This window comes from Eulemur rufifrons, chromosome 13 (assembly GCF_041146395.1).
Source record: "Eulemur rufifrons isolate Redbay chromosome 13, OSU_ERuf_1, whole genome shotgun sequence".
NCBI classification, from domain to species: Eukaryota; Metazoa; Chordata; class Mammalia; order Primates; family Lemuridae; genus Eulemur; species Eulemur rufifrons.
In genome coordinates, this window is record NC_090995.1 from 3,481,787 (window position 1) to 3,509,397 (window position 27,611).

The window sequence follows — 27,611 nt, forward strand, 5'->3', positions numbered from 1 at the left end:
ATTGCGTGAATAATAACTGCAGCTAATATTTATCGAGGGTTCTTCTACCTGCCAAGTTCATGCTAATTGTTTTACATGGGTTATTTTACATATTCCCCAAACCTTCTTGTAAACTGGTACTTAGCTTCATCTTACAGATAATAAAGCCAAGCCAAAGAACAGTTAAATGAATAAGTCCAAATTCACAAACCTGGTAAGATATGGTGTTTGCCTGACCCCAAAGGCCATGCCATAACCACTGCTCCTTACTGCCTCTGGGCATGGGCGGAAGTCATCCCTTATTCAACCCTGCCCCCGACTGAACCCAGCTTAGAGCCTGGCATAAGGAGATGCTCAGTCAATGCTGATTGGTGTTGCATGGAGCAGAAATGCCAGGGATGGTAACACCTTGGCTGGGACTGATTGGGTGTCTGATTCCCTGCTGTGAAGAGGAGGGTGCTGGATCAGACATGTTCCACTGGCTCCTACCTCTCTCTGTCCTGCCTCATTTGTGCTGCTTCCTCAGTCCTCCTCCCTGCTAACTGCACCATGTGGATTCAAGGTTGGAGCTCAGTGCACAGAAAGGGAAACAGAACTCTGCCTGCGAGAGGGAATCATGGAATTCAAGACAGAGGGGGAGATGAAAATTTATTCCTTTGTGTAGGGAAATATTTAACCTAATCAAAACAAAATGTTATCTGATATTAACAAATCACAAAGTCAAGGTTTTGAGTCGTAGTTCAGTGCCCTTTTCTTTCCTATTTGACTGACCTAAGCATAATTTGATGGGTGTGGCCCACAGACACAGATCACCTGTGGAATTGGGCATTACTCAGCAAACACAGTATCTGTGCACTATATATATGCACTCAGGCAGGGAAGAAGTCCACAACCTCATCAGTCTCCTGGTCTGCAGAGAAGACAGCAACAACATGAGCACAGCAGGAAAAGTAAGCAAAAAACCGTTACCGTTGGAAATATATCCTCATTAATATAATAAGTAAAGGGATGCAGTATTTGATGGCTAATTTAAAATTCATATCTAAATTAGAAATGATACACTGAACGTGATGCACAATATATGCTACAATTTATAATGTCTACTGAACTTCAATGGAAATAAGCTATGCTAAATAACTTTAATAAGAATGTATAGAACTGGTTTCTAAGTCTTTATTTCCTCCATTAAATAAATTTATAGTAAAGTGATAGTTTAGGCCGGGCGCGGTGGCTCACGCCTTTAATCCTAGCACTCTGGGAGGCCGAGGTGGGTGGATCTCTCGAGGTCAGGAGTTCAAGACCAGCCTGAGCAAGAGCGAGACCCCGTGTCTACTAAAAATAGAAAGAAATGATATGGACAAGTAAATATATGTATAGGAAAAAATTAGTTGGTCCTGGTGGCGCATGCCTGTAGCCCCAGCTACTTGGGAGGCTGAGGCAGGAGGATTGCTTAAGCCCAGGAGTTTGAGGGAGCTGTGAGCGAGGCTGACGCCACGGCACTAACTCTAGCCCAGACAACAGAGTGAGACTCTGTCTCAAAAAAATAAATAAATAAGTAAAGTGATAGTTTATTCCGACCTAATTATAATTAATTTGTAATTCTAAACTCACAAAAGCCTTAGGCAAGAAGTTATTTTATTCAGAGAAATGTGAAGTGCAAAAATAAGAAGTGATCTCTGTATTAAGAAATCCTAGGGCAGTGGGGTGGCTCACGCCTGTAATCCTAGCCCTCTGGGAGGCCGATGTGGAAGGATTGCTTGAGCTCAGGAGTTCGAGACCAGCCTGAGCAAGAGCAAGACCCCTTCTCTACTACAAATAGAAAAATCCGATAGGCATGGTGGCACACACCTCTAATCCCAGCTACGCAGGAAGCTGAGGCAGGAGGATCGGTTGGGCCCAGGAGTTTGAGGTTGCAGTGAGCCACGATGACACCACTGCACTCTACACAGGGTGACACAGCGAGACTCTGTCTGAAAAATGAAAAAAGAAAAGAAACCCTAATTTAAATGTGTTATTCTTTGTAATCACATTCCTTTTATGAACACCAGAAAGTTAAGTCTGACAAAAGTTTTGTGAGAGAAATTTAATTCAGAAGACTGAAATATCTTTCTAACCTTACTATAAAATCTCTTAAAAATGCATGTAGCATTAGAATCATCAAGGTTAAGCAGGAAAACCTCAACATTCAAATTCTGGGGTCTCTTAAGGCACCTTTTAGGTGATTTCCACAGAAATCCTACAGAACAATATCTTCTGCATATGAAAACCAGTGTGATTTTACAGAAAATTAACAGCAATACGATTTGAATGACTTATTAGCACGAGGAACACAGGTTCTAATCCCTCCATAAGTTTATATTTATTTGTTCAATGTGTTGACACATACAGAGAAATGGATGTGGCCATTCAGTGTAATCAAAGGGTGTATTTAACTGCTTACTTACAAGAGGCTGGGCAACATTTCCAGCATGTTTGTTGTGTTCGGAGTGGAGCACACAGTAAGACGTTTGCTGGGATCTCAAGTTAAAGGTTCTGACGTTTCTATACACACACACTATCTGACAAAACAGGCTGATGTCAATAAGATTGGTTGGATGAGTGGCCAATTGTCATTGTTCTTATTCCACTTTATTTCCATTTGTTACTGATTAGGATTTGCCTTCTAAAGGAAAAATAATCAGGAGAAAAATTAAATTAACCAAAACTCAGCTTAACCTAAATAATGAGTTCATTAAGTGAAAGTGAGGTATAAACCAATCATATTAATGAAAATAATATATGATGAACTAAGCAATCGATCCTCCCCCTCAGGTGCAGCGTTAATAACTTTGCATTTTGATAGCGTTTCATTTATGTTTGTTCTGCCTGCATTTTATTTTCCTCAGATGCTAAATGGTGATAGCACTAACATCTACTTCATAAGGTGGTTATGAGAATTTAATAAACTAATGCTGTAAAGCACTTAGAACAGTACCCAGTCCACAGAAATAAGTCCATAAATGTTAGTCACCGCTATTATTGCTTTTGTTATTAAACTTTTTGTTAACTTTTAACTACCATGCGGCAGTGAAAGGTAAGGCTGGCTTGATCTTCACTCCCTAGACAGCCAGCTTTGTGACTTTGGGAAAATTATTCAATCCAAGTCAATTAATCCTCAATCTTTTCATCTGGAAAATAAAGCCAATAATTCACTAATACTATCCTGGCAGCCCCTGGTCAGGTTTCAAGGCGAAGCCTGAAACTCACCCCGCACAGGCCACAATGTGCCTGTCACATCACAGGCACCTGAGAATCAGGACCTTCCTGCTATGAGGATGATGTTTCCAAGGATTCTCATATTGACTTTGGCATCGACCGTGTTGATCACCCTGCAAAGTGGAAGGATTAGATAAATAATGAACTGAATTCTCAGAGGAATAAATGTCTATTGAATTTATCATATTTGCAATGATGTCAGTTCTCTCTAGAAAGAGCCCTGTTAACTGTACACATTATACAACAAGGAAGATAGGTTTTATGCCACATTCCCACACACTGAAAATATTTGTTCAACTTTTATTTTTAAGAGCATCTACGGATAAGCTATGCCAGCTAGAAATTCAAACACGCAGTTCTCCAGTTTTAGAATATATGTGGGTGAGAGTGTATGTACACACACAGACACACACACACCCCGCTAGCTCTAACCTCTGTAATTTTTGGCCCCAATCTAAACTGGAAGGAGCCTCTAGAAGTAAATTATATAACAAAACAGGCTGCCAAAGGTAAGTTTCAAATGAATGACACAAACAAGTAGCACACAGAAGGGGTGGGAAGAGAAATCAGAGGAGAAAAGGCAAATAGAGAAGCAAAGTCATCCCAGGGCAGGCGGCAAGTAAGTATGTAACTGTCATTACAAAGACAGATCTTTTTCCTAAGCAGAAAACTGAGCAAAGAAGTAATGGATTTATATGAACAGACACCGGCTCTGTCAGGAAAATAATGGTGACTTGGAACCTTATATAAAAGCCAAAAGTTGTTTGTAAACAATGGATTTTAGGACAGCATTAGGAAATAGCAGGAATAAACACCTTTGGGGAAAAAAACAACATGGGGATGGCCTAAGATAATATACTTTCTTTTATCTCAGTGTCTTATTACAGTCAATTTCATTTCTCTTCCCTTATGGTATTGCTTTATACTTTTTTTTAGAGAGACAGTTTTTGCTCTTTGTAAACCAGTAGTGTTCATTTCTATGCAGCACTTGTTAGGTGCCACATGTGGGCCTCCATGTTCCATGTACAAAGAGAAGAAGACCCAAGCCCTGACTTCAAGAGTAGAGACAAACTGGTAGCATCATTTTGTTTCGTTTTCCAGGTGATAAAATGCAAAGCCGCTGTGCTATGGGAGCTAAACAAACCCTTTTCCATTGAGGAGGTGGAGGTGGCGCCCCCTAAGGCCTATGAAGTTCGTGTTAAGGTGAAACATTTTTTCCACTTCTCTTTAATTTTAGCCTTAACAAAAATTCAGAAAATATCTCATTGTGGTTTTGATTTGCATTTCCCTGATGATTAGAGATGTTGAGCATTTTTTCATATGTTTGTTAGCCATTCTTATATCTTCTTTTGAAAAATTTCTATTCATGTCCTTTGCCCACTTTTTGATAGGATAGTTTGATTTATTTTACTGATTTTCCTGAGTTGTAAATAGATTCTTGTTATCAGTTCTTTATCGGATGTGTAGCATGCAAAAAATTTTTCCCATTCTGTAGGTTGTCTCTTTACTCTTTTGACTGTTTCTTTGGTTGTGCACAAGCTTTTCAACTTAATCAGGTCCCATTTATTTTTGTTGTTGCTGTGATTGCCTTAGAGGTCTTCCTCATAAATTCTTTGCCTAGGCTAATGCCTACTAAGAATCTTTCCTACATTTTCTCCTAGAATTCTAATAGTTTCACACCTAAGGTTTAAGTCTGTTATCCACCATGATTTGATTTTTGTGAGAGGTGAAAGCTATGGGTCCTGTTTCAGTCTTCTACATGTGGCTATCCAGTTTTCCTTCTACATGTGGCTATCCAGTTTTCCCAGCACCGTTATTAAAAATGGAATAACCAAAAATCCATTAAGAGACACATTTTATGTGGTAATTCAGACAATGGAATTACATTTGTTATCAAGGAGAGATGTGAATATCAATTGTTAAATTTTTTAAAAGTGCCCAAAGAGTATATACAATATAATCCCAGTAAAATAAAAAACAGTTTGTGTGTCTGTATATTTAAAAAGTGCAAAGGGATATATCAAGATTTCAAACTCAATTAGCATTAGATATTTTCTTGGAGTTAATCTTCAATTTCTACTTCTATAAAAATGCATTCTTGTGTTAGATAAGATAAATATTTCAAGAGAGATTATTTCCCAGATTATTCTAAATTCTTTAACTCAGGAAAGGAAGGTAGACAAGGGTTTTAGACTGTATAGCCTTGCTTGGGGATAAACTGCATCTTTTGTATGTGGAAAGAATAACGATTCTTAGCAAAATCCTTAAAAACGTTTTAGAAGCACAATTCCAGAAAATTGTGTATGCTAAATCCATCTGAGGGTCATAATCTTCTCTGAATCTGATCATTTTCTCATTATTCTGTAGATAGTGGCCTCAGGAATCTGTCGATCAGATGACCATGTGGTCACCGGCACCATGGTCCTCCCTCTTCCTGTGATAGTAGGTCACGAGGCAGCTGGCATCGTGGAGAGCATTGGAGAAGGGGTGACCACAGTCAAACCAGGTACAGAATTCACACTCAGGGGATGTGCCTTGGTTCAACACCCCAAGATACCCAGCCTGGATCAGGAAACTGAGGCAATGGGGATGAAAGATCTTGCACAAGGTCACAGCCCAGCTGGCCCTGAAGTGTGTCCTCCTCCCTCCCTCCCTGCCTGACTCGGGCACCTGTGCATCCAGGCACTCACGTGTTCTCCCCTTCAGCACGTTTACTCAGCACCTATTAATACACGACGCCAGACACTAGGTTAGAGCACAGGGATGTGAGAGATCACAGGAGACACAGGGGCAGCCAGTGTGGAGTTCATCCCCTAATAGCCCCGGTTTAGTGCTGCTGGGCACTGTCTTCTGTCAGGGCCCAAACAGAACTGGCCGTGGGACCAGGGAGAAAACACAAGCCTTGGTCCTGAGGCTGTAGATCAGTGTATGGAGACTGTTCTGTGCTGAGTTCACAAAAGGGGCCCGTGTGGCTACAGCCGAATCAACATGACCTTTCCTTACGTAGCACATGGAGCCCGTTCACCAATTTCCTCTTCCCACACAGCCTCTCTTCTTGAACAGGGAGTGAATGAAACAGACTACATGAAGGCACCTGGCCATAAACCGTGTATTGTTTTACCTTTAGCCATGACTAAATGTGACCGGTTACAAATTATCAATTATTTTATCTTTAATATTTAGTTTACCCTAATTTTATTGTGTAGTAATATAAATATTTTCACGGGGAAAGGGTGACTAAACACAAAATTTTCATATCACCATTCCCACATCACCAATATCTACAAAATATGATGGGCTAACCATTTCTCTTGGTCTTGTGGAATAGGTAGAATAGATGATTATGAATAAAAATGATATTTAATTCTAAAAAATCCCTTTAGCTAATAGATTTCGACCTTCCACCTTACCAAATACTTAAATAAACTGTGAACAGAAAATAATAAAACCAATGGTCTAGTTTGAGCTTCTGCTCTTAGCACTTCGTGTAGCCAGAAATAAATTAATGATAAAATGACACCCTTCCTTTTCACCCCTTCTCCTTTCACCATGGCAGAAAAAAGGATAATTCATAAATCATCAACTAAAAACATTTGAAAGTCAGCTCTTCTCCTAAAAGAAAGTGCCTAACTCACTGTGGAGGGTTTAGGTTTTCAGAGGCATTTCTTCCATTCTTCTTTGTCCTATTTTTCTCAGTTTTCCTCAAAAAGAAATTATCATATTTTTAAAAAGCATTCACTACATATGAAAGATGAGCACACTCATTTTGAAAAGTCAAGCATTGGTTATCCAAATTCTCATTTTTATTTTAGCTCAAATTATTACAAAATGTCACATCTCCACAACATCCTGTGGAACTATGGCAGCCCACTTCCAACTGAAAATGTTATTGACACTTACACTGAGAATATTGAAGATTTAATTAGTTAAAGATTAAGTGATATAATGTGTGTAAAGCCCCAGGAGAAATCAGGACACTCAATAAAAGTTAACTCTACAGAAATAATTTTTAAATGTACATGTACATTTCCCTTACACATGTACATTTCCTCTTTGGGAATCTTCAGACACATGTAACCCAAACCAACACCAATGTTGGCAGAAAATGACCAGTGGCACGGTAGGGATTGGACCCTAGTTCATGGACACTCTTGTCAAAGACACAAACCTCCAATATATACTTATAAGGTCTAAGTTCTTCCTCTATACATTTCCGGAAATTTAAGAAGAATTTGTTTTATCCTCCTCCAGGTGATAAAGTCATCCCACTCTGTATTCCTCAGTGTGGAAAATGCAGGATTTGTAAACACCCTGAAAGCAACTTCTGCTTGAAAACCGAGTAGGTTTTTCATCCTCTCTTTGAACAGCCCTTGAGTTTGCACATTAGTTATGCTCGTGTCTCATGCCCTGTGTGTCTGTGTGTTGCATGACCAGTGTGGGCAAGCCTCGGGGGACCATGCAGGATGGCACCACGAGGTTCACCTGCAGGGGGAAGCCCGTCCACCACTTCTCTGGCATCAGCACCTTCTCCCAGTACACCGTGGTGAATGAGAACGCCGTGGCCAAGATTGATGCGGCTGCACCGCTGGAGAAAGTTTGCCTCATCGGCTGTGGATTTTCCACTGGTTATGGGTCTGCAGTCAAAATTGCCAAGGTAGGAATGACACTGGGCAGTAAGACCACTTCCACTCAGATTGGCAGGAACCACAAAGGAAGCAATTTCTCACAAGAATCAGAGATTATTTTTCATCGCTGTGAGGTGTTGACTACGAGGAGAAAAATGGCCCCAGAAGGAATTGAGAGCATGTCTTTAAAAATTCAGTTGCTAGTCATAGACAAAAACTTGTTCATACTTGGTTAAGAAAAACTAAAGACTTCATTTGCAATAATATTTCTTCAATGTTTTTCCTTTTTGGGATTATTAACTTTTAGGGTTGAGAATTCATTCAGTCATTTATTCTACAACTAGAGAGAGCAGCTGTACCTGCATTAGGCGCAGTAGGTTCTGCTGGGTTCTGAGGCAGCAAAGATAAGTGAAATGAAGGGTTTCCCTTTGAAGAGCATCTAATCCCTGGACCCCCCCCCCCCACATTTAGGATCAACAGTAGGTTCCAAACCTTACCTGATACATTTCCAAATCAGGAGTCACCCACTCTGCGGATTCTTCAGAGGAAACTAATAAAGCTTCAGTGACACACTTATTTCACTCATTACAGGAGTTCATCCCTACCATTAACACATACACACACTCCTCAGAAGTGCTCAGTTTCAAGGAGAAATGCTTTAAAGGCTCCGCTTCTCAAATGGCTGAAAATCTAGTAGTGTATCTGGTAGTACTCTTCATTTTGTGAAACTGAGGTCCGGAGACATAAAGCTGAATGCTGGTTGGTAGGAGAGCTGACACTAGAATACCATTCCAAAATCCCTTGCTTTATCTTAAATCACAATACGTACTTGCTAGCACCTTTAAATCACCATCACAAGCCTTGTCTTTTTCTTAGTAAGGTAGGAAGTATTGTTGTACCATGCAGTACTGAATAGCATTTGGTGGATGAATGAGTGAACAGACACCCTTAAGGGAATGTACCAATGAGATTACTGGGGACAGAAAGAGCATTTTACCCACACTGAAAGCTGACTATAGAAGACTAGATTTACTAAATAGCCCCTTGAAAATGTAAACCATTTAGAGTACATCCTTCCAAATTTCTGTGACTTTAGCACTTACTGCCTTGAGCAATTGTCTCATCTGTCTTACAGGTGGTCTAAGTGGGCCTACCCATAGACCAGAAGCTGAGAATACTCATAATGAAAGATTTTATTATTAAAATATAGACCATCTTTGGTTGCATTAGTGTTCATTGGTGTATTTTTTAAAGCAGGGATTTACTGGTCATGACTACTGAAAATTAATGAACCAAGCAGTTGATCATTGAAGGTTTGACTGATAATTCTTCAGTCTCCTTAAGTAGCCTTTTCCACTTATGCCATTTTCCACAAACTGCCTTTGTGGATGTAGGAGACACTAAGGCTGGCTATCGATGGCTTTCAGCCATGTAGATTCTCTTCAGGATTGCAGTCACTGACATGTAGAACTCCAAGATCATCCAGTCCCGGGTTCCCAGCCTGGGCATCCCATTGCAGTCACCTGGGGCCTGGGCCGCACCTGCAGAGATTCTGATTTAATTGGTATGGGCTGTGACCTGGGCACTGGGATTTTTTAAAGCTCACCAGATGAGTCTAACATGCAGCAAAGCTTGGGAACCACTGACCTAGCTTGACCCCCTAAACTTAAACATGAAACAATTAAAGCCAAAAGAGCTTTTGACAGCAGCTTGGACATGAGAGTCTGAGTGGCTCTTGGTAACAGACAAGGCCTGGCACTTTATAAAGCCTAGGCACATTCCAACAGTCAATACTTAATCCATTTTTGCATTATCTGAATACACAGGTCACCCAGGGCTCTACCTGTGCTGTGTTTGGCCTGGGAGGTGTTGGCCTGTCCGTCATCATGGGCTGTAAGGCAGCCGGAGCAGCCAGGATCATAGCCGTGGACATCAACAAAGGTAAATTTGCAAAGGCCAAAGAGTTGGGTGCCACTGAATGCATCGACCCTCAAGACTACAAGAAACCCATCCAGGAGGTGATAATGGAAATGACCGATGGAGGTGTGGATTTTTCGTTTGAGGTCATTGGTCGGCTTGACACGCAGGTACGTACAATGATATGTGGAAATTTCTGCTTTTGCAATCTGGAGTATGCTTTTTGACGGCAGAGTAAAAATATTGTGTATAAAGAATATTTTTAAAATAATGAATGGTAATTTTCCATCTCCTGTTTGTTACCTGGCTTGTTTCATTTATTGTTGAGAAATCTTACATTCCATCAGCTAAGCAGGCCTGTCTCGAGTAATATTTCCTTTTTAGAAAAGAAAAGGGTTTGTTTTTGAATTGAACCACTACAGATTTACTTTATTAATTTTTAGTAAAAAAATTCAAACTCAAGTAAATATAACTAATATAAATTCTGTTCTCCAATTGGTATTATTTTTCCTCCACATTCTTAAGAAAAATGGCTTAACAATTCTTTACATGATTTAATGTATTCCAATCTTTTTCATATATCATTCTTTTCCTAAAAGGAATGAGCAGTTTTAGGTCAAGAATTATTTCATTAACTGAAGATGTGCCCTAAGGAAAATGACTGCTTTAATGCACCCTGTATTTTACCACGGAGAATTCACAGTGCCTGGCACATAACTTGTACCCAACATCGATATATTGGACTGAATACTTTAAAAAGTCAACAAGTTACCAGCCCCCAAATTTCAGGGATACATTCCTATCTCATTGCACTGCTTATGGTTTACCTGAGATAACCGGTGTCAGATACTTAGCACAGTGCCACCTGTCATACAGTAAGCTCTCAGGAAATGTCAGCCAGCATTATTGATATGCAATACTATTTCTAATCTTGCAGTGTTTATGTCATGTTTGAAATACACCTCCTATTACTTTCAAATAAGTACAAATATCATCAGCTGCAATGGAAAACACATCTACAGCTTTATTTCACCCACACTGAATTCTCTAGAAAGCGTCCACAAAGACCAACAAATCCCCATTGTTGAGGTTCTCCAAGCAGTCCCCACAGTGTGGTGAAGGGGAGCAGCACCCTGAAAGCAAAGCCCTTTGCAGCCTTGACCTGGGACAATATGCTACACAAGCATGAAGTTTCAAGAGAATCCAACTTTCTCCAAGCTGTAGTTTTCCTCCTTATGCTCTTTTCCTATTGTTTTCCTCCATTTTCTCATGTGGAACTGAATTGCTACCTTATTGGAAGATATCAAATGCCAGATAGCCACATGTTCTGAGGATATCTGGTCTTCCAAGTGTCATAATCCAAAATCCAAGGCCCAATCATTATTTTCCTTGGGGGATCCTGTACCATTAGCTTACTACAGAACATGTACAAAAGGATGACTAGAGGGGAACGACTTTCTGGACTGTCTTTTGAGGATCCAGAATGATAAGTGTAGTTTAAAATGAAACCAATATGCATTTGGGGGAGGTAAAAAACAATGTTTAAAACATGTCCATTTTAGAAATGAACAGTAGAACAGGAATCCATCAAGAAGGCAAACAATCAAGTGGGAAAGAGACAAATTATGATGATGTAATCACACCTTGTTCACCGTCAAACCATCTGGTTCAATGTACTAGTTTCAAATCATCTACCTAATAAATTAATGAAAAATGAATTAACCAGCTCAAAGATTGCCTGAGAATCATGTGATGATGAAACACTACCCTTCTTTAAGGAACCAGAATTTACATATGTTTGTAATGATGTTTGCCTCCTTATTACTTTATACGAAAGTGTTAATGATACACAACTGCATTCATCCATTCTTTCATTCAAAAACCGTTTTCTGGGCCGGGCGCGGTGGCTCACGCCTATAATCCTAGCACTCTGGGAGGCCGAGGTGGGCGGATCGTTTGAGCTCAGGAGTTCGAGACCAGCCTGAGCAAGAGCGAGACCCCATCTCTACTAAAAATAGAAAGAAATTATATGGACAGCTAAAAATATATATAGAAAAAATTAGCCGGGCATGGTGGTGCATGCCTGTAGTCCCAGCTACTCGGGAGGCTGAGACAGGAGGATCGCTTGAGCTCAGGAGTTTGAGGTTGCTGTGAGCTAGGCTGACGCCACGGCACTCACTCTAGCCCGGGCAACAGAGTGAGACTCTGTCTCAAAAAAAAAAAAAAAAAAAAACCATTTTCTGGGCATTTCCTAAATCCATAGCACTAACCTAGGCCCAAAAAAGAATGAAGAACAAAAAGATATAATCTCTTCCCTCCCCTCACTCACATCTCACTAAATCAATGTGACATCATATTATGCATTATCAGTGGAGACTATCAGAGAGTTTACTTTAAGGATGTTAAGTGTTGATTTTATTCCAGATGGCTGCCCTGTTATGCTGTCATGAGGCGTGTGGCACAAGCATCGTTGTCGGGGCCCCTCCCAATTCTCAAACCCTCTCCATGAACCCTCTATTGCTATTGACTGGACGCACCTGGAAAGGAGGTGTTTTGGGAGGTATGTACTTACCCTTGAGGTCCAAACTGTCATTAACTTTAGAATCTCTCCCCTTTTACAAGTGACGAGGCCAGGTTTTGGAAAGCAACATGGTCAAAAATTAATCAAAATTCCTATTGCATCTATAGACTCCAAATCAACTAGATGTGGATCTAAGGAAGACAGAAATTCCCAAGAGCAAATTTTCTAGTGTCCCCATAAATTAACTAGGACCTCTTTTAATACTCGTGACCTCATAAGACACCAAAATTTCTAATAGGACAGAGAAAGTCTATAGGACACGTGAATCTATAATTCATGTCTACACTCATTGCCCTAATTGAGACAACTGCTAAATTTGCTCCTTGACTTTGGGCATAATTATCTGCACTATAATTTCTCTATAAGACAGCTAATAACTGAGGACCCTTGTATATCTGCAAGATTTTTTTTTAAACTCAAAACACTGCAAAATGATACCTATCAAAGTATTCTGTCTCTCAGTAACCTCAGTAATAGCAGTCTGAGGAATGTATCACTTCTTATAAACTGTCACCTTAATGTTATTTGGAAAGTCTTCTCTCCAATTCTCCTCCTTACCCCTGGCTGAATCTAACAATGATATTGTCTTTTTTTCAGGCTTTAAGATGAAAGATTCTGTCCCCAAACTTGTGGCTGATTTTATGGCTAAGAAGTTTTCATTAGATGCATTAATAACCAATATTTTGCCTTTTGAAAAAATAAATGAAGGATTTGACCTGCTTCGCTCTGGAAAGAGGTAGGTTTTAAGTTGTTAGTTTTGGGTTTTTGGTTTTATGGTAAGGGGTTGGCTAGCAGAGAATGAAAAAGTAGAACACCTGTAATTCTAGCACTCTGGGAGGCCAAAGTGGGCTGATCTTTTGAGCTCAGGAGTTCGAGAACAGCCTGAGCAAGAGCGAGACCCCCGTCTCTACTAAAAATAGAAAGAAATTATCTGGACAATTAAAAATATATAGAAAAAATTAGCCAGCCATGGTGGCGCATGCCTTTATCGCAGCTACTCAGGACGTTGAGGCAGGATGATCGCTTGAGCCCAGGAGTTTGAGGTTGCTGTGACCTAGGCTGATGCCACAGCACTCTAGTCCAGGCAACAGAGTGAGACTCTGTCTCAAAAGAAAAGAAAAAGAAAAAAAGAAAAAAAAGAAAAGAAAAAGGAGAATGATTAGAAAAAATCATAGTGCCTTGGTTTCCCGTTACCAGCTTAAGTTCACATGTAGAGCACCTGAGATGCTATTGTTGGAAGTTGAGAACAGTTGTGTTACATTTCCTATTCTGTTGAAGCCAAATTATGTTGGTTACAGCAAAAATGAAGGATCAGAGCCACTCAGCCTTCTTTACAAGAGGACACTCACCTTTGCCAAAAAACAAGAAATCGGGTCACACGATCCTAATTACACCATGGACTCACTGAAGCCTCTGCCTGGACCCCTAAATAAGACTGACATTTAGGGGCTATAAATTTAAATTATATTCAAGCCATGCCCAACACTTTCATTATGGGAGGAGATAGAACTACATCGGGATTTTTTCTATTCCAATACTACTAGTTTTTCTTTTTTTGTTTTTGCAGGTTATGAAGAAGTTTTTACTCATAAAAGTTATTAGAAAGGGGAAGGGTGCAAAATGCTATTTTAATCTTTGTCTTAACTTTTCTCTTAAGCTTAGAAAATAAGCCAATTCTTTTAAATATTTACTACTTCTAACATTTAATAGTTACAGCCACCTAGTAAGATGAATCTTGTCACCTGCATTTAAAGGAAGCACAACTAGTAATAGGCAGTTGTATCCACCTCCTGCCTTTTAGCTCCATAGTCCATGCTTTTTCTGCTACCCCACACTTCTTCTCATGCAGTTTTCAGCTTTAAATAGTATTTCCTGGGAAGCCATATAAAATATTATACTAGACACTTCACCTGACAAATACTCTTTTTTTTTGTTTTTGTTTTTGAGACAGAGTCTCACTCTGTTGCCCGGGCTAGAGTGCCATAGCGTCAGCGTAGCTCACAGCAACCACAAACTACTGGGCTCAAGCGATCCTTCTGCCTCGGCCTCCTGAGTAGCTGGCACTACAGGCATGTGCCACCATGCCCGGCTAATTTTTTTTCTATATATATTTTTAGCTGTCCATATAATTTCTTTCTATTTTTAGAAGAGACAGGGTCTCGCTCTTGCTCAGGCTGGTCTCGAACTCCTGACCTCGAGCAATCCTCCCGCCTCGGCCTCCCAGAGTGCTAGGATTATGGGCGTGAGCCACCGCGCCCGGCCCTGACAAATATTCTAGAGCAAGGAAAGAAACAAGCAACTAGACAGCACCAGCTGTTCTACTGATTGTCTTATCTGTATTATCTTATGTGATTCCCAAACAATACTGATATGCCAGTTCCGATTTCACCATCTTGAAGAAGAGAAACCTGAGACTCAGAGATGATACATCTAGGCCAGAACCATGCAGGTAGCTGAGAGGGGAGGGGAATTCAAAGATCTGGTTGTTAGCAAATCAATTCGCTTTCTATTAAGCCACACTCAAGAGTACCTGTGTGTGTGCATGTGTGCATGTATGTGTGTGTGTGCATACATATATATATATAATACAGTAGTCATCAAACATTAGTTATTATCCTCATCATGATCATCATCATCATCATGTTGGAAAAATAATGGCATATAAGAGATGACCAAACCCAGAGAGCAGTATTGAACAACAAACGAATTCACTAAGCGTGCCCAAATTCACTTTATGTGAGTGTCATACAATTCAATATGTGTATTTAAATATAATGAATCCTACCAATAAGCAAAGATCAAAAACTCTAATGCTTAATACTAGTAAGGGTAAGGTGACGTGGGCACCTACATATGCTGCTTGTAGGGATATTAATTGTTATATTCTTTGGAAAAAGAATTTGGTAATTTGTATCAGAACCATTGAAAAAACTTAGGTCTTTGTGCCAGCAATTACATTTCTAGAAAACTATTCTACAGAAATAATCAAATATTCAAATATACATATGTGTTTAAGCATGTTTACCTGTTACCTATAATATAAAAGACTAGAAACATCCTGAAAGTCCAACATTAAGCAAATGATTAAATAAATTCTAATCATGTATTAGAAATGCATGAAGCCATTAAAAAGAAAGGATTTCATTACATTGGGAGATTCTCTTGATGTAATCTTGGTTCATAAAATAGAGAATACAAATTGTATATACAATATGATCCCAAATTTTCAACAAGGACAGTACAAAATGTACCTATGTCTAGACAAAGTTGATTAATATACAAGAAAATACAACAATGGTTATTTCTAGGTTGTGGGATTACAGATTATTTTTACTTTCTTATTTATACTGTCCTATAGCTTCTAAATTCTCTGCATATGTTATTATATTTATATATACATATATATGTAAAAAAAATTTAAAGAGGCATAAGACAATCTTCTTCTAAAAGCATTTAACCATCAGAAGATGGTTTTTAGAAAGTGTATAATGTGTAGTGCCAAGTGTAAATGTTACATTTCTAACCTTTACAAGAATGAAGTCTCTTACAGTTAATACAAATAGCTTTATTACCTACTTTTAAGAATCTTTAAACATCTCTACATTAAAGCTCTATTAAATTTTCAGCATAGCCTTAATATCCTAAAATTAACAGTTCCTTCAGGCTTGTATCTTGCAATTTTACAAGTTTGTATTACTGCAATTTGGAATGCCAGCATGCCACACTAGATGTATGATGTGAACCAAATTACAAATCTCTCTAAAACTCAGTTTCTATAATTTCTCAAATGGAAGTAAAATGAAAGCCTACCCCATGGTTTAGGTTGAGGTTTAAATGAGACAATGCATGAAAAGTATACACAAAGTTTGTGACAAATAGGAAGAACTTTTTACATGTTATTACTCATTGTTGTTTTATATTCCCTCACTTGCCTGGTACACGGGCACTCAAAAATGATTTTTTGCAGATGCTAATATAGAATTGAAGTCTAAATGACAGTCATATTCAGGATGTTATGAGCAAGCTTAAGATTCGAGAAAACTCAAGAGAGAAGAAGAACAACAAAAAAGATGAACTGTGTTTTTATTTGATATGACCCAAATAGTTAGGGGTGGGAATGCAGTAGCTGGGAGCTCAGACAGATTTTCACTAAGACACCTCAGATGCTCCCTGGACACTCACAAGGAAGAGTGTGAATTGACTCAGTGTTGACACACTATCTTTTCCTTCTCTTTGCAGTATCCGCATCGTCCTGACATTCTAAGACCACACAGATGCCTTCCCTTGAAACAGCCTCCAGCAGCCTCCATCCCGCACCCTCTGCAACAGCAACTGGGCAACATCATTGATTCTGTTCTTTAGACATGTTATAAATAAATCACACACGAGAGCTTTCCAAAAGAAACAGAAATTGATATGAAATTATTTTTCAAGCCAATGTTTAAAATTCAGTGAGAGCTTTTATAAATAAGATGTTGAATGAGCTGGGGAATTGGGACCACTAAACTTTCCTTCTTAATCTTTCTAATTATATCACCTTTTCCATTGACGAAATAAACATCTTGTGCCTTCTTGCATTTTTTGTGTCTTTTGAACCCACAGTGGTTGAAGCCCAGTGGAGGGAAACCTCCACTTGCCCCGAACACACACACCAGGCTACTGAGCTTGAGGTCCTCTACCTCTACCTCTATTTCCACTACCTGTATTTTGTTTTTTTATAGAACGTGTCAAGACTCCAGGGTAAAAACTGCAGTATGGCAAAGGTTAGACTCAGTTTTATAAACAGAGAAGATATACAACTTCTAAATCCAGGGAATTCCTTACTAACTCAAAGAACATGTCACACATTTTCATACAATGAAGGAGAGTGTCTCTATTCTTTTCATGCTATTAGTTTATACTGAATATAGAATTATTCTTTTAAATAACAACAGGTTTCATGCTTCAGGTGATAAAAGTCAGGATCAGACGCTAGGTGGGAAAATTGAACTATTCCTTTAACCATGTTGAAAAATCCGTAATTTTTACTCATGAAAGTGCTTCATTTGCTAAATGGTCTTAGTTAATGATTACAATTGACTGAAAATGAGTCAAAAAGTAAACAAAAATCATATGGTGGCACGAAGTATAGGGATAGGATGACAGTAGCTATGGTCACAGCATATAAAATGGGTAACCAAGAAATGGCACCAACACATAAAGCAGAATATTTTCTAAGCAGATATATATACACCTATATACATTGGTACATTTTTACAAAAATTAACTTCAATCTAGAACTTTTCTATTCAGTACCGTGTCTTAAATCAAAGCTATGATCCTCGAATAAGTTTAATATTTTGAATATGCAAAGGCCTATAGTACCCATTTGTTAATGATTTCCTGCTCTCAGAGGAAGATTTGCATTTTGAGCTTTATCTCCAATGTGTAATGAAAAGTTATTTCCTATTGAAGAAATTACAGCTATCTCCAAAAGTGCTACTTGCTGCTATGTCTACAATCTGATTCATATCACAGAAAGGACCCTCGACAGAGAGTAAAATAATATAACATTTACTGTGTGACCTCAATAAGTCCCTGAAACTCTCTGAGCTGGTTCGTCCTTTGCTGTGAAAACAATTAAGCTACCCCCACCCATTATAGCCTTATCAAGTTGAATGGGATGATGCCAGTGAAAGAGCTTTGCCAACTGCAAAGTGCCACGTAAATGTGGGGAACATTTCATTGTTTTGTCAAAGATGCTGAAGGAGACACTCAGTGTCAAGGCACCTTTCAGAATGTCTCTAACATAACATCATGAGACATTACCTGTTGCAGTGTGCATTGTGATTATTACTTTGGTGCTGACAAGGTCAGACCCACACAAAGAGGAAGTAGTTCTAAATGTCCACCTTACCACAGAGGTCATAAATTCCTGCCAGAGGCAAGGAGGCCTGGATGCAGCTTCTACCCTCCTTCATCCCAGGTTAGGGGAGCTGATGGAGAGGGGGTGTCAGGTGGGCACTTTCAGTGTTTTCACAGAGTGGGCAGGTGTGTGTTGGGGGCAAACTTCTGCACGCATCACTAGTTGTTAGTTATATTGACCTTGGCAGGGAAGGAGGCAGGTTGAAATCAAAATAGAAAAGAGGAACCACAGCATGGCTTGTATCCCAACAGGCCTGTAATGGTGCACGTGGTCAGTGTGGCCTCCAGTAACTTTTGACTCTAGAAGCAAGAACTTCCATGTTTGCTATTCTCCCCTCAAAAATGTAACTCTGTGAATGTACACAGCTCGCACACACTTTCAGCCAATAGCAAAAAGGTTAGCCAAAATCAAGATATTTGCAAGGTTCTAAGTGAAAAAAATTCATGTTGATGGTTTAATAACTCGGATACACTGATTTAGCACCTCCAGAAATAGTACATAATAAAAAGAAGTAATAAAGATGAACTCTGAATTGGCTCTTTGGTACTTTGCAATTCACAAAAGGAGCTCTAGGATTACAAAGAAAGTCATCTTGACAGAATGGTTAATTCACAAGCTGAAGTAGAGTGAGCACAAGTATGTATTGGATGATTATGAATGTTTCTGACCATGGGATGGCATAAGAAGAGAAAGAAAAATTGGTGGGGCAAGAATATCAATAAAAGTAGGGTAGGTACCAGACACTATGTTGATGAGATGAATGCTTGGATATGTGAACTTGGTTTTTCATGCCATTCACTTGGTTCTCAGGGTTGAGAAGACCATCTGCATGGCACCGTCACAGTCACCAAGCGAATCCAGAGCTTGATTAACTTCTCACAGACAAAACTAATAGACAGAAACAACTAGAGAGAGAGAGAGAGAAACAGCTGCTTTCCATGTCCATTCTTCCCCTTTGAGGGATTTGACATGTCAACGAATAACTCAGTAGCTCTATTATCAATGAAAGCAGGTAAGAGAAATCAACAGATCATTCTTATATAAACATATTTAAGGACTACTACTCATCCAGAAACCAATAATTTCCAGTGTTTGGGGAAATATCTAACTGCCTTCAACAGAAATACCTACGGTTTTGAAACAAAAAACATTTTTAGTTCACTGCAAATTTAAATCATAAATATGACCTGAGTGATAGTATGTTGCAAGGTGGGTGGGAGGAAGAAATTGAGAAAAACTTTAAGACTATTTCCTTTGAACTTGAATTCAAGCTTCAGGAAGTTGGAAGGAAATCAAAAGCTGAACTGAAGTCAATTCCTTCACTGATGGAAGGAAACTCTAAGGCTTTAGGTTTTATCTTTTCCAAATCTTCAAACTATAATGAATAGCAGAAATTGTTTGGAGCAATTAACGATCATTTAGTTCACATTCAATAACTTCTCCTCCTTCTGGGACGTTTAAAGACAGAGGACATTCGAGGACTACTAAGAACTGACACCCATCCTACAGAAATTATTCTACAACATTAAGAAGGAGGGAATCCTCCCTAACTCATTCTACAAAGCTAATATTACCTTGATATCAAATCGAGGGAAGAACACAACAACAACAAAAAGAAAACCATAGACAAATATTCCTTATGAATATAGGTGCAAATATCCTGAATAAAATACTGGCAAGCCGAATTCAACAGCACGTCAAAAGATAATCCACCATGACCAAGTGGGATTCATCTCAGAAATGCAAGGGTGGTTCAACATGTGCAAATCAAAAAAGGTGACTCATCACATAAACAGAAGCAAAAAAAAAAAAAAAGATTATATGATCATCTCAATAGATATAGAAGGAGCATTTGAAAACATTCAGCACCCTTTCATGATAAAAATCCTCACCCAAAGAGGCATAGAAGAAACGTGTCCAAAAATTATAAAAGCTATATCTGACAAATCCAAAGTCAACATCATACTGAAAGGGGAATAGTTGAAATCATTCTCCCTTAGAACTGGAACAACACAAGGGTGCCCACTGTCACCACTTCTATTCTACATAGTGGTGGAAGTACCATCCTGAACTAGCACACAAGGAAAGGAAATAAAGGGTATCCAATTGGGAAACAGAAGGTGACACTATCACCTTTTGCTGATGATCTTGTATCTAGAAAATCCCAAAGAGTCCACCATAAGACTCCTGGAATTGATAAATAAATCTGGTGAAGTCTCAGGTTGCCAAATCCATGTACACAAATCAGTAGCATTTCTATACACCAATAAGAGTCAAGCTGGGAGTCAAATCAAAGACTCAATACCATTCACAACAGCTACAAAGAAAATTAAATACCTAGGAATATACACAACCAAGGATGAAAGATCTCTACAAGAACAAGTAAGGAACACTGAGGAAAGAGATTACAGATAACACAAACTAATTAAAATACATCTCATGCTTATGGATTGGTGGAATCAACATTGTTAAAACCTCCATACTGTTCAAAGTGATTTATAGATTCAATGTAATACCTATCAAGATACCAACATCATATTTCACAGATCTAGAAAAAATAATTCAACGCTTTGCTTGAAACAAAAAAAAGAGCCCAAATGGCCAAAGCAATCCTAAGCAAAAAGAACAAATCTGGAGGCACCACATTACCAGACTTCAAATGGTACTGCAAGGCTATAGTAACCAAAAGAGCATGGTACTGGTATAAGAGCAGAGACGTACACCAATGGAACAGAAGACGGAACCCATATAAAACCATCTACCTGTATACAATCGACTGATTTTGACAAAGCAAACATTATACACAGGGGAAGGGAAGTCCTATTCAAAAAATGGTGCTGGGTAAACTGAATAACCATATTCAGAAGAATGAAACAGCACCCCTATCTCTCACCATATCAAAAATTCATTCAAGATGGATAAAAGACTTAATTGTAAGGCACAAAACCATAAAAATTCTAGGAAAAAATATAGCAAAATCTCTTCTAGACATTGACTTAGGCAAAGAATTTATGATTAAGACACCAAACACAAATATAACAACAACAACAACAACAACACAATGAGACTTGATTAAATTAAAGAGATTACACACAGTGAAGGAAATAATCAAAAGTGAATATACAACGTACAGAATAGGAGAAAATACTCATCAACTATACATCTGACAAAGGGCTAATATCCAGAACCGACAAAGAACTCAAACAAATCAGCAAGAAAAAAAAATGAGTACGCTGGTTGGCTTCTGAGCATGAAAGAGATTTGAGGCCGGGCGCGGTGGCTCACGCCTGTAATCCTAGCACTCTGGGAGGCCGAGGTGGGCGGATCGTTTGAGCTCAGGAGTTCGAGACCAGCCTGAGCAAGAGCGAGACCCCATCTCTACTAAAAATAGAAAGAAATTATATGGACAGCTAAAAATATATATAGAAAAAATTAGCCGGGTATGGTGGTGCATGCCTGTAGTCCCAGCTACTTGGGAGGCTGAGGCAGGAGGATCGCTTGAGCCCAGGAGTTTGAGGTTGCTGTGAGCTAGGCTGACGCCACAGCACTCACTCTAGCCCGGGCAACAGAGTGAGACTCTGTCTCAAAAAAAAAAAAAAAAAAAGAAAGAGATTTGAGGCTGTCTGAGCTATCTGTTCTCCCTCTTTCCAATAGTTCTGAGGACAAAGACAAGAGCAAAGAGGGAGAGAAGATAAAAGTTACATCCAAAACTAATATGTCAGGGAGAAAGTGGTAATGTTTAAGCTGAAAGGTCCATGCTCGGATTACAGTGATTGTTACCTTATGCAAATATTTATACCTAACTTTAATGGATCAGAAGAAGTTTGACAGAAGGAAAATGGGGGGAGGTCACTGCAGACCAAGGGTTCAGGACAGAAAAGGAAAGTCTATATAACGAATCACAAGCTTTTAGTATTGTTGGCATGTAAATTTCACAACAGGAAGTATCTATGGCTAGGAAACAATGGTTCCTGGATTCCTCACAAGAAGTTGACATTTCATCCTCTGGGTCTTGAAAGTGGGAGTTCTATTAAAATTTTTCTGAGTAGATTGATGATATGTTCAGACTGGCACATTAGAAATTCATTCTTGTGGCCCTGGGTAGGGTGCATTAGAGGTGAGGAGTGGAAAAGAGAGAATGAGGAGGTTTTAGCTACGTACAGGCAAGACAGAACAGGGCCTGTTTCAGAGCAGTAGCAAAGGGAAAGGAGAACTCCAAATGAATGAGACACTCTCAGGAAGGACACATGACTTGGCAGCAAGATCAAGGGAGTATGGGGCATGACGTAGAGGGCAGAGGCTAATTCCAAAGTATCAGCCTGACAGTTTGGTGTAGACCATAGAACCCTTCACCAGAAAAGGGTCTAAAAACCATCCTCAGGCATTTGTGGTGAAGATTGTAGTATCAGTCCATTTTCTGCTGCTAGTACAGGATACCTGAGACTGTGCCATTTATTAAAAAAGGAAATTGATCGGCTTACAATTCTGGAGGCTGGAAAGTCCAAGATCAAAGTTCTGACAACTGTCCAGGGACTTCTTGAGCATCACCACATGGTAGAAGGGGAGAGAGAAAGAGAGTGCAAGAGGGGACCGAACTTACCCTTTTATAATGTCATTAATCCCACCCATGAAGACAGAGCCCTCATGGCTTAATTATCACTTAAGGGATTCACCTCTTAACACTGTTATAAAGGCCACTGAATTTCAACTGGAGGTTTAGAGAGGGCAAACATTCAAGTCATGGCGATGGTTAAGTTTGGCAATGGAGTTGATGACTTTGAAATGCCTCTAGGATTTTCAAATGGAGTTGTTTTTACAAAGTCCGGAGCTAAGAATGGGTGGGACCATTGTTGTAAGGCCAATCCTTAGTCACCTTTGGGTGGAAGAGATCTCTCATCCCAATTGATAATAGAGCCCTTACGGTCTCTTTGTTACATTGTCATACCTGCAAAAAGGATTGGTTAAGTCTTCTACATAAAACTCTTTTACTTGAGTGTCAGAAGTGGAAATAAAGAATTTTAGTATCCAGTCATTATATAGGATTTCTAAATTATCTTAATCTTTGTTTCTATTCTTATAGTCGTTTCTATTCTTATAGTCTTTTCTTTTTTTTTTTTTTTTTTTTTTTTTTTTTTTTTTTTTTGAGACAGAGTCTCACTCTGTTGCCCAGGCTAGAGTGCCGTGGCATCAGCCTAGCTCACAGCAACCTCAAACTCCTGAGCTCAAGGATCCTCCTGTCTCAGCCTCCCGAGTAGCTGGGACTACAGGCATGCACCACCATGCCCGGCTAATTTTTTCTATATATATTTTTAGCTGTCCATATAATTTCTTTCTATTTTTAGTAGAGATGGGGTCTCGCTCTTGCTCAGGCTGGTCTCGAACTCCTGAGCTCAAACGATCCGCCCACCTCGGCCTCCCAGAGTGCTAGGATTACAGGCGTGAGCCACCACGCCCGGCCGTCTTTTCTATTTTAGAATGAATTTTCCATTTTTAAAAATTTGTAGCAAGTAGTATTGTACTGTCAGTTTCTTATACGCCTTCCTGTATGACAAAATGTTATCCCAGGTGACTTTCCCACCTTTAATCACCAGTCTTTTACACATCATTGAAAAGTTTCCAGAAATACTCTGCCTTCTCTGAAGCCTTTCTTAAAAGTGATCCTTTCTAAACATCTCCCTTGATTACACATAAAGTTTGCACTAAATGTATGAAAATGCACTTGAAAAGATAAACACACTTGTAGATGGTTAATTATATGAAACATTTCTTCCCATGTTAGTATTCTATTTCTTAGTAAAAAATTACCAGAAAATTATTGGCTTGGATGAACACTCATTTATTATCTCATGGTTTCTCCAAGTAGAAAGTCTGGGCACAGATGAACTGGTTTCTCTCATTGGGGTCTCAAGGTGTTAGCTGGCCTGCCTTCCTTTCTGGAGCTGGGGCCCTCTTTCAAAAAATTCAGTTCCCTGTGTTGTAGGACTGAGGTTTCCATTCTCTTGCAGACTGTCGAGCAGGCAACAATCTCAGCATGGTTCATCTGAACACCCTCTCACGCTTCCAATCTCCTGACTTCCAGAACCACTCCAGAGTTCCAGAACCCTCCAGTGACAACAGAGTCTTATATAATGTAACATGATCATGGATGTGTCTATACCATTAACATTTGCCATGTAACATATCTTAATCAAGGGAGTGACTATCATAACATCCTTAAAAGTTCCATCCTCAATTAAGTGTAAAAAATTACACAAGATATGTATACATGGGAGTTAGAATTTGGGAGTCACCTTAGAATTCTATCATAATGTCTTTGTCAGTTGGGGCTGCTACAGACTGGGTGGCTTAAACAACAAACACTTATTTTGCATACTTATGGAGGTTGGGAAGTCAAAGATGAAGCTACCAGCAGATCTGGTTTCTGCTGCAGGCCACCTTCTTAGCCTATGGACAGATGCCTTCTCTCTGTATTCTCACATGACTGAGAGATCAATCACCATGTGTCTCTTCTTATAAAGGCACAAACTCTATTCACAAATATAGAATCAAATGCCAAAGAAGTCACCTCCAAATATCATCACATTGAGGAGTATCCTACAACATACGAATTTTTGTGGGACACAAACCTTCAGCCCATATCACACAATATGACAATAGAATTCATCAGAAAATCCTCAGTATCTAGTTCTTATAAATTATTAAAGAACATAATTGACAGAAATTTGTCCTGCCTGTCTTGAAGACTATCAAGAACATTACGTAAAGCAATTTTTACTAAGGGGCAAATGGGTTAAATAGTTTCAGTGATTTGTATTTCTGTATGTAAGCATTGTTACAGACAGGTTGTCTCTCTATTGCCCCGGCTGGAGTGCAGATGTGCAATGACAGTTCACTGCAACCTTTAACTCCTGGGCTCCAGCAATCCGCCTGCCTCAGCCTCCTGAATAGCTAGAGCTACACGTATGTGTCACCACACTCAGCTGACTTTTCTTTTTTCTAGAAACGGGGGGTCTTGCTTTGTTGCTCAGACATGTCTCAAACTGCTGACCTCAACAGATCCACCTGACTCAACCTCCCAGATTGTATTTATGTATAAATATATATTCCAGCACAGAAATTATTGGCCAGGTCTGTAATCAACTACGTCTACAGAAAAGGAGCAGAAATGGTCTCTGATGATGGAGAGATGACTTCACAGGTGTTGAAAACAGGATTATCAGATTGACACACACAGGCATGACAAGGACAGGGAAAAAATGTGCATGGAATGTGAGAATATATTGCTTTGATTCTTTGACTTCCCATGATGTATATATAAGCTCACATAAAGTGGAAGTATGACTTTGAAAATTTCATGGAAGTATTTAAAATCAAGTTTCTGAGCATGGGTAAAAATTTCAAACTGTCAAAATAATACATTTTTTAAAAGAGCTTCTAGTCAACTAATTGTCAAAATATTACAAACTATTCTCTGCCATCTCTATCACCTTAGGAGGACTTTCAGAAACTCTTTGTTCATTTTTGATATTACTCACCGAATCATTTAGGATCCTACGATATCTCAGACAGATAGACAAAGCTGGAAATCAAAAAGAAAAAATTCTCACAGGCCTTAATAGAAAACATTTAGAGCTAAGAAGCATGAGATTATTAAAATATCTAATAGATATCTGGCTACAGTCTTACAAGAGTAATGTGAGCAAACGCTTGGAGTTACCTGGGCAGCCCTGGATTGTGCCTTTTTCTCCCAAGTGGCTTATATTTGGTTTTTCAGTTGTCCTCGTGGACCCCAGAATTCCTGGCAGCCAGCCATGTGTCTTCTACACAGAAACTTGGAAAAAGTTTCTATGAAAACTCTGACCAGCCCAAGAGCAAAGACCTAGACAGGCTGACATTGCAGACTGCATGGGAGTAAAGCCCACCAGATAATTCCATAGCCAATTTCAAGGGATACACCTGCCACCCACATGTCCAGAGCTTCCCAAAACTTGTTAGTGCTCCATTCTTCCACAGAACAGACAACCAAGAATCATCAGACATCTGTGGTGACTCCAGCTTTCTAACATGAAAGAGAACAAAGCAGAGAGAAACAAAATTAGAAGAAATAATCCACAAAATGGAAAAATAAAAAATTTTCTCCAAAGATGATTTTAATATCTCTAAGGAGACAAGATGATATCGTATGTGTTAAATAAGTCCATGGTTCCATAAAAACAATTGCTTGTGAACTAAGAAGTATGATAGCAGGAGTGGAAATGCAATAGAAACATAAAAGATCTCAATAAAGATATCTCCCAGTGCACCTTTCCTCCAGAAGATGCCTAATGAAGTGCCCCTCAAACTGGTAAATTAATTCAAGGAAAGACGTGGCATCTGGGCAGCGGATGCCTCATCCTGGAGAGAATGAAGGGATCCCCCAGGATGAGGTGAGGATGCGCTAGGATGGCAGGTGTGGCCAGAGGCAAAGCACCCCCTGCCCATACTGGACCAAGTCAAAGCCTACAGAGAGACACTTGGCTGTGAACAGAATTTCCAGTGACTGTCCCAACCCTGGCTTGAAAAGACCTTGTGTCTCAAGCAGCTGACACTGAAGCAGAGTTGACATGTACTGGAAAGTTGTGCTACAAAACTCAAAAAGTGTCCTCACTGCTGACAAAGACAGAGAAGAAAAACATTCATCTATAAAATGGAAATAATGGTAGAACCTGCATCGGAGTTACTGTGCGGTTTAAGTGAGTTCACAAAAGTAAAGCACTTAGAATGGTACCTGGCTACCCGAAAAGTATCCAGCCATTCTTCATATAACAAGAACGGTCACTCACCAGGATACTTTCCGGACAGCCCTCGTACACGGAGGGTGACAAAGATATTAACTCTCTTCATCATCATCATCATCGTCAGGTAGGTTATTGAACTCTGGAGTTAAGCTTCCTGGTATCCTGGCTCTAGCACTAGTGGTGTTACCTGGGGAAATCTGTGTAAACTCTCTAAGCCTCAGCGTCTTCATCTGTAAAATGTGCATGGCAGGGTACCCACCTCAGAGTTAATTCTACAGATTGAATTCAATGAGACAATGTATGCACAGCACCTAGCAAAGTACACACTCCGTAAGTCTTAGATATTGACACTAACAATTGTAGTTTTCATGTAAAACAATATGCTTAAGTTTTGAAAAGTAAAAAATTCCTCACCATTAAAGAACTCTTTTTCGTTTTCAGGTACTGTTATATTGTAACAGCCATGGCATTTGTTTTACTTTGCATTGTTTCAGTAAACATTTGGTATTTCCATATCATCTCAGTAATTATATTTTTAAGAATCTGCAAAACACATCATCAGCATAATTCAA

The 27,611-nt window shown here is 39.3% G+C and overlaps 1 protein-coding gene and 1 long non-coding RNA gene across 2 annotated transcripts; one reads left to right on the forward strand and one right to left on the reverse strand.

Moving 5' to 3' along the window:
- The first annotated feature begins 844 nt into the window (after positions 1–844).
- On the forward strand, positions 845–16,934 carry LOC138393867 (alcohol dehydrogenase 1C-like). The gene is made up of 9 exons (XM_069485334.1): positions 845–929; positions 4,336–4,437; positions 5,602–5,740; positions 7,486–7,573; positions 7,669–7,888; positions 9,686–9,946; positions 12,201–12,336; positions 12,955–13,093; positions 16,597–16,934. Exons 1-9 carry the CDS (start codon positions 912–914, stop codon positions 16,619–16,621), a joined length of 1,128 nt encoding a protein of 375 aa, XP_069341435.1. The 5' UTR covers positions 845–911; the 3' UTR covers positions 16,622–16,934.
- On the reverse strand, positions 1,581–25,845 carry LOC138393876 (uncharacterized). The gene is made up of 4 exons (XR_011235270.1): positions 25,798–25,845; positions 3,226–3,347; positions 2,424–2,641; positions 1,581–1,949 (listed from the first exon to the last, which is right to left on the reverse strand). It is a non-coding gene; the product is annotated as an uncharacterized lncRNA (long non-coding RNA).
- Between the last annotated feature and the right edge of the window lie 1,766 nt (positions 25,846–27,611).

Coding starts and splice junctions, on each gene's coding strand:
- LOC138393867 (XM_069485334.1), top strand. Junction 5,741..7,485: donor GGTGACCACAGTCAAACCAG/GTACAGAATTCA, acceptor ATCCTCCTCCAG/GTGATAAAGTCATCCCACTC. Junction 12,337..12,954: donor GAAAGGAGGTGTTTTGGGAG/GTATGTACTTAC, acceptor TCTTTTTTTCAG/GCTTTAAGATGAAAGATTCT.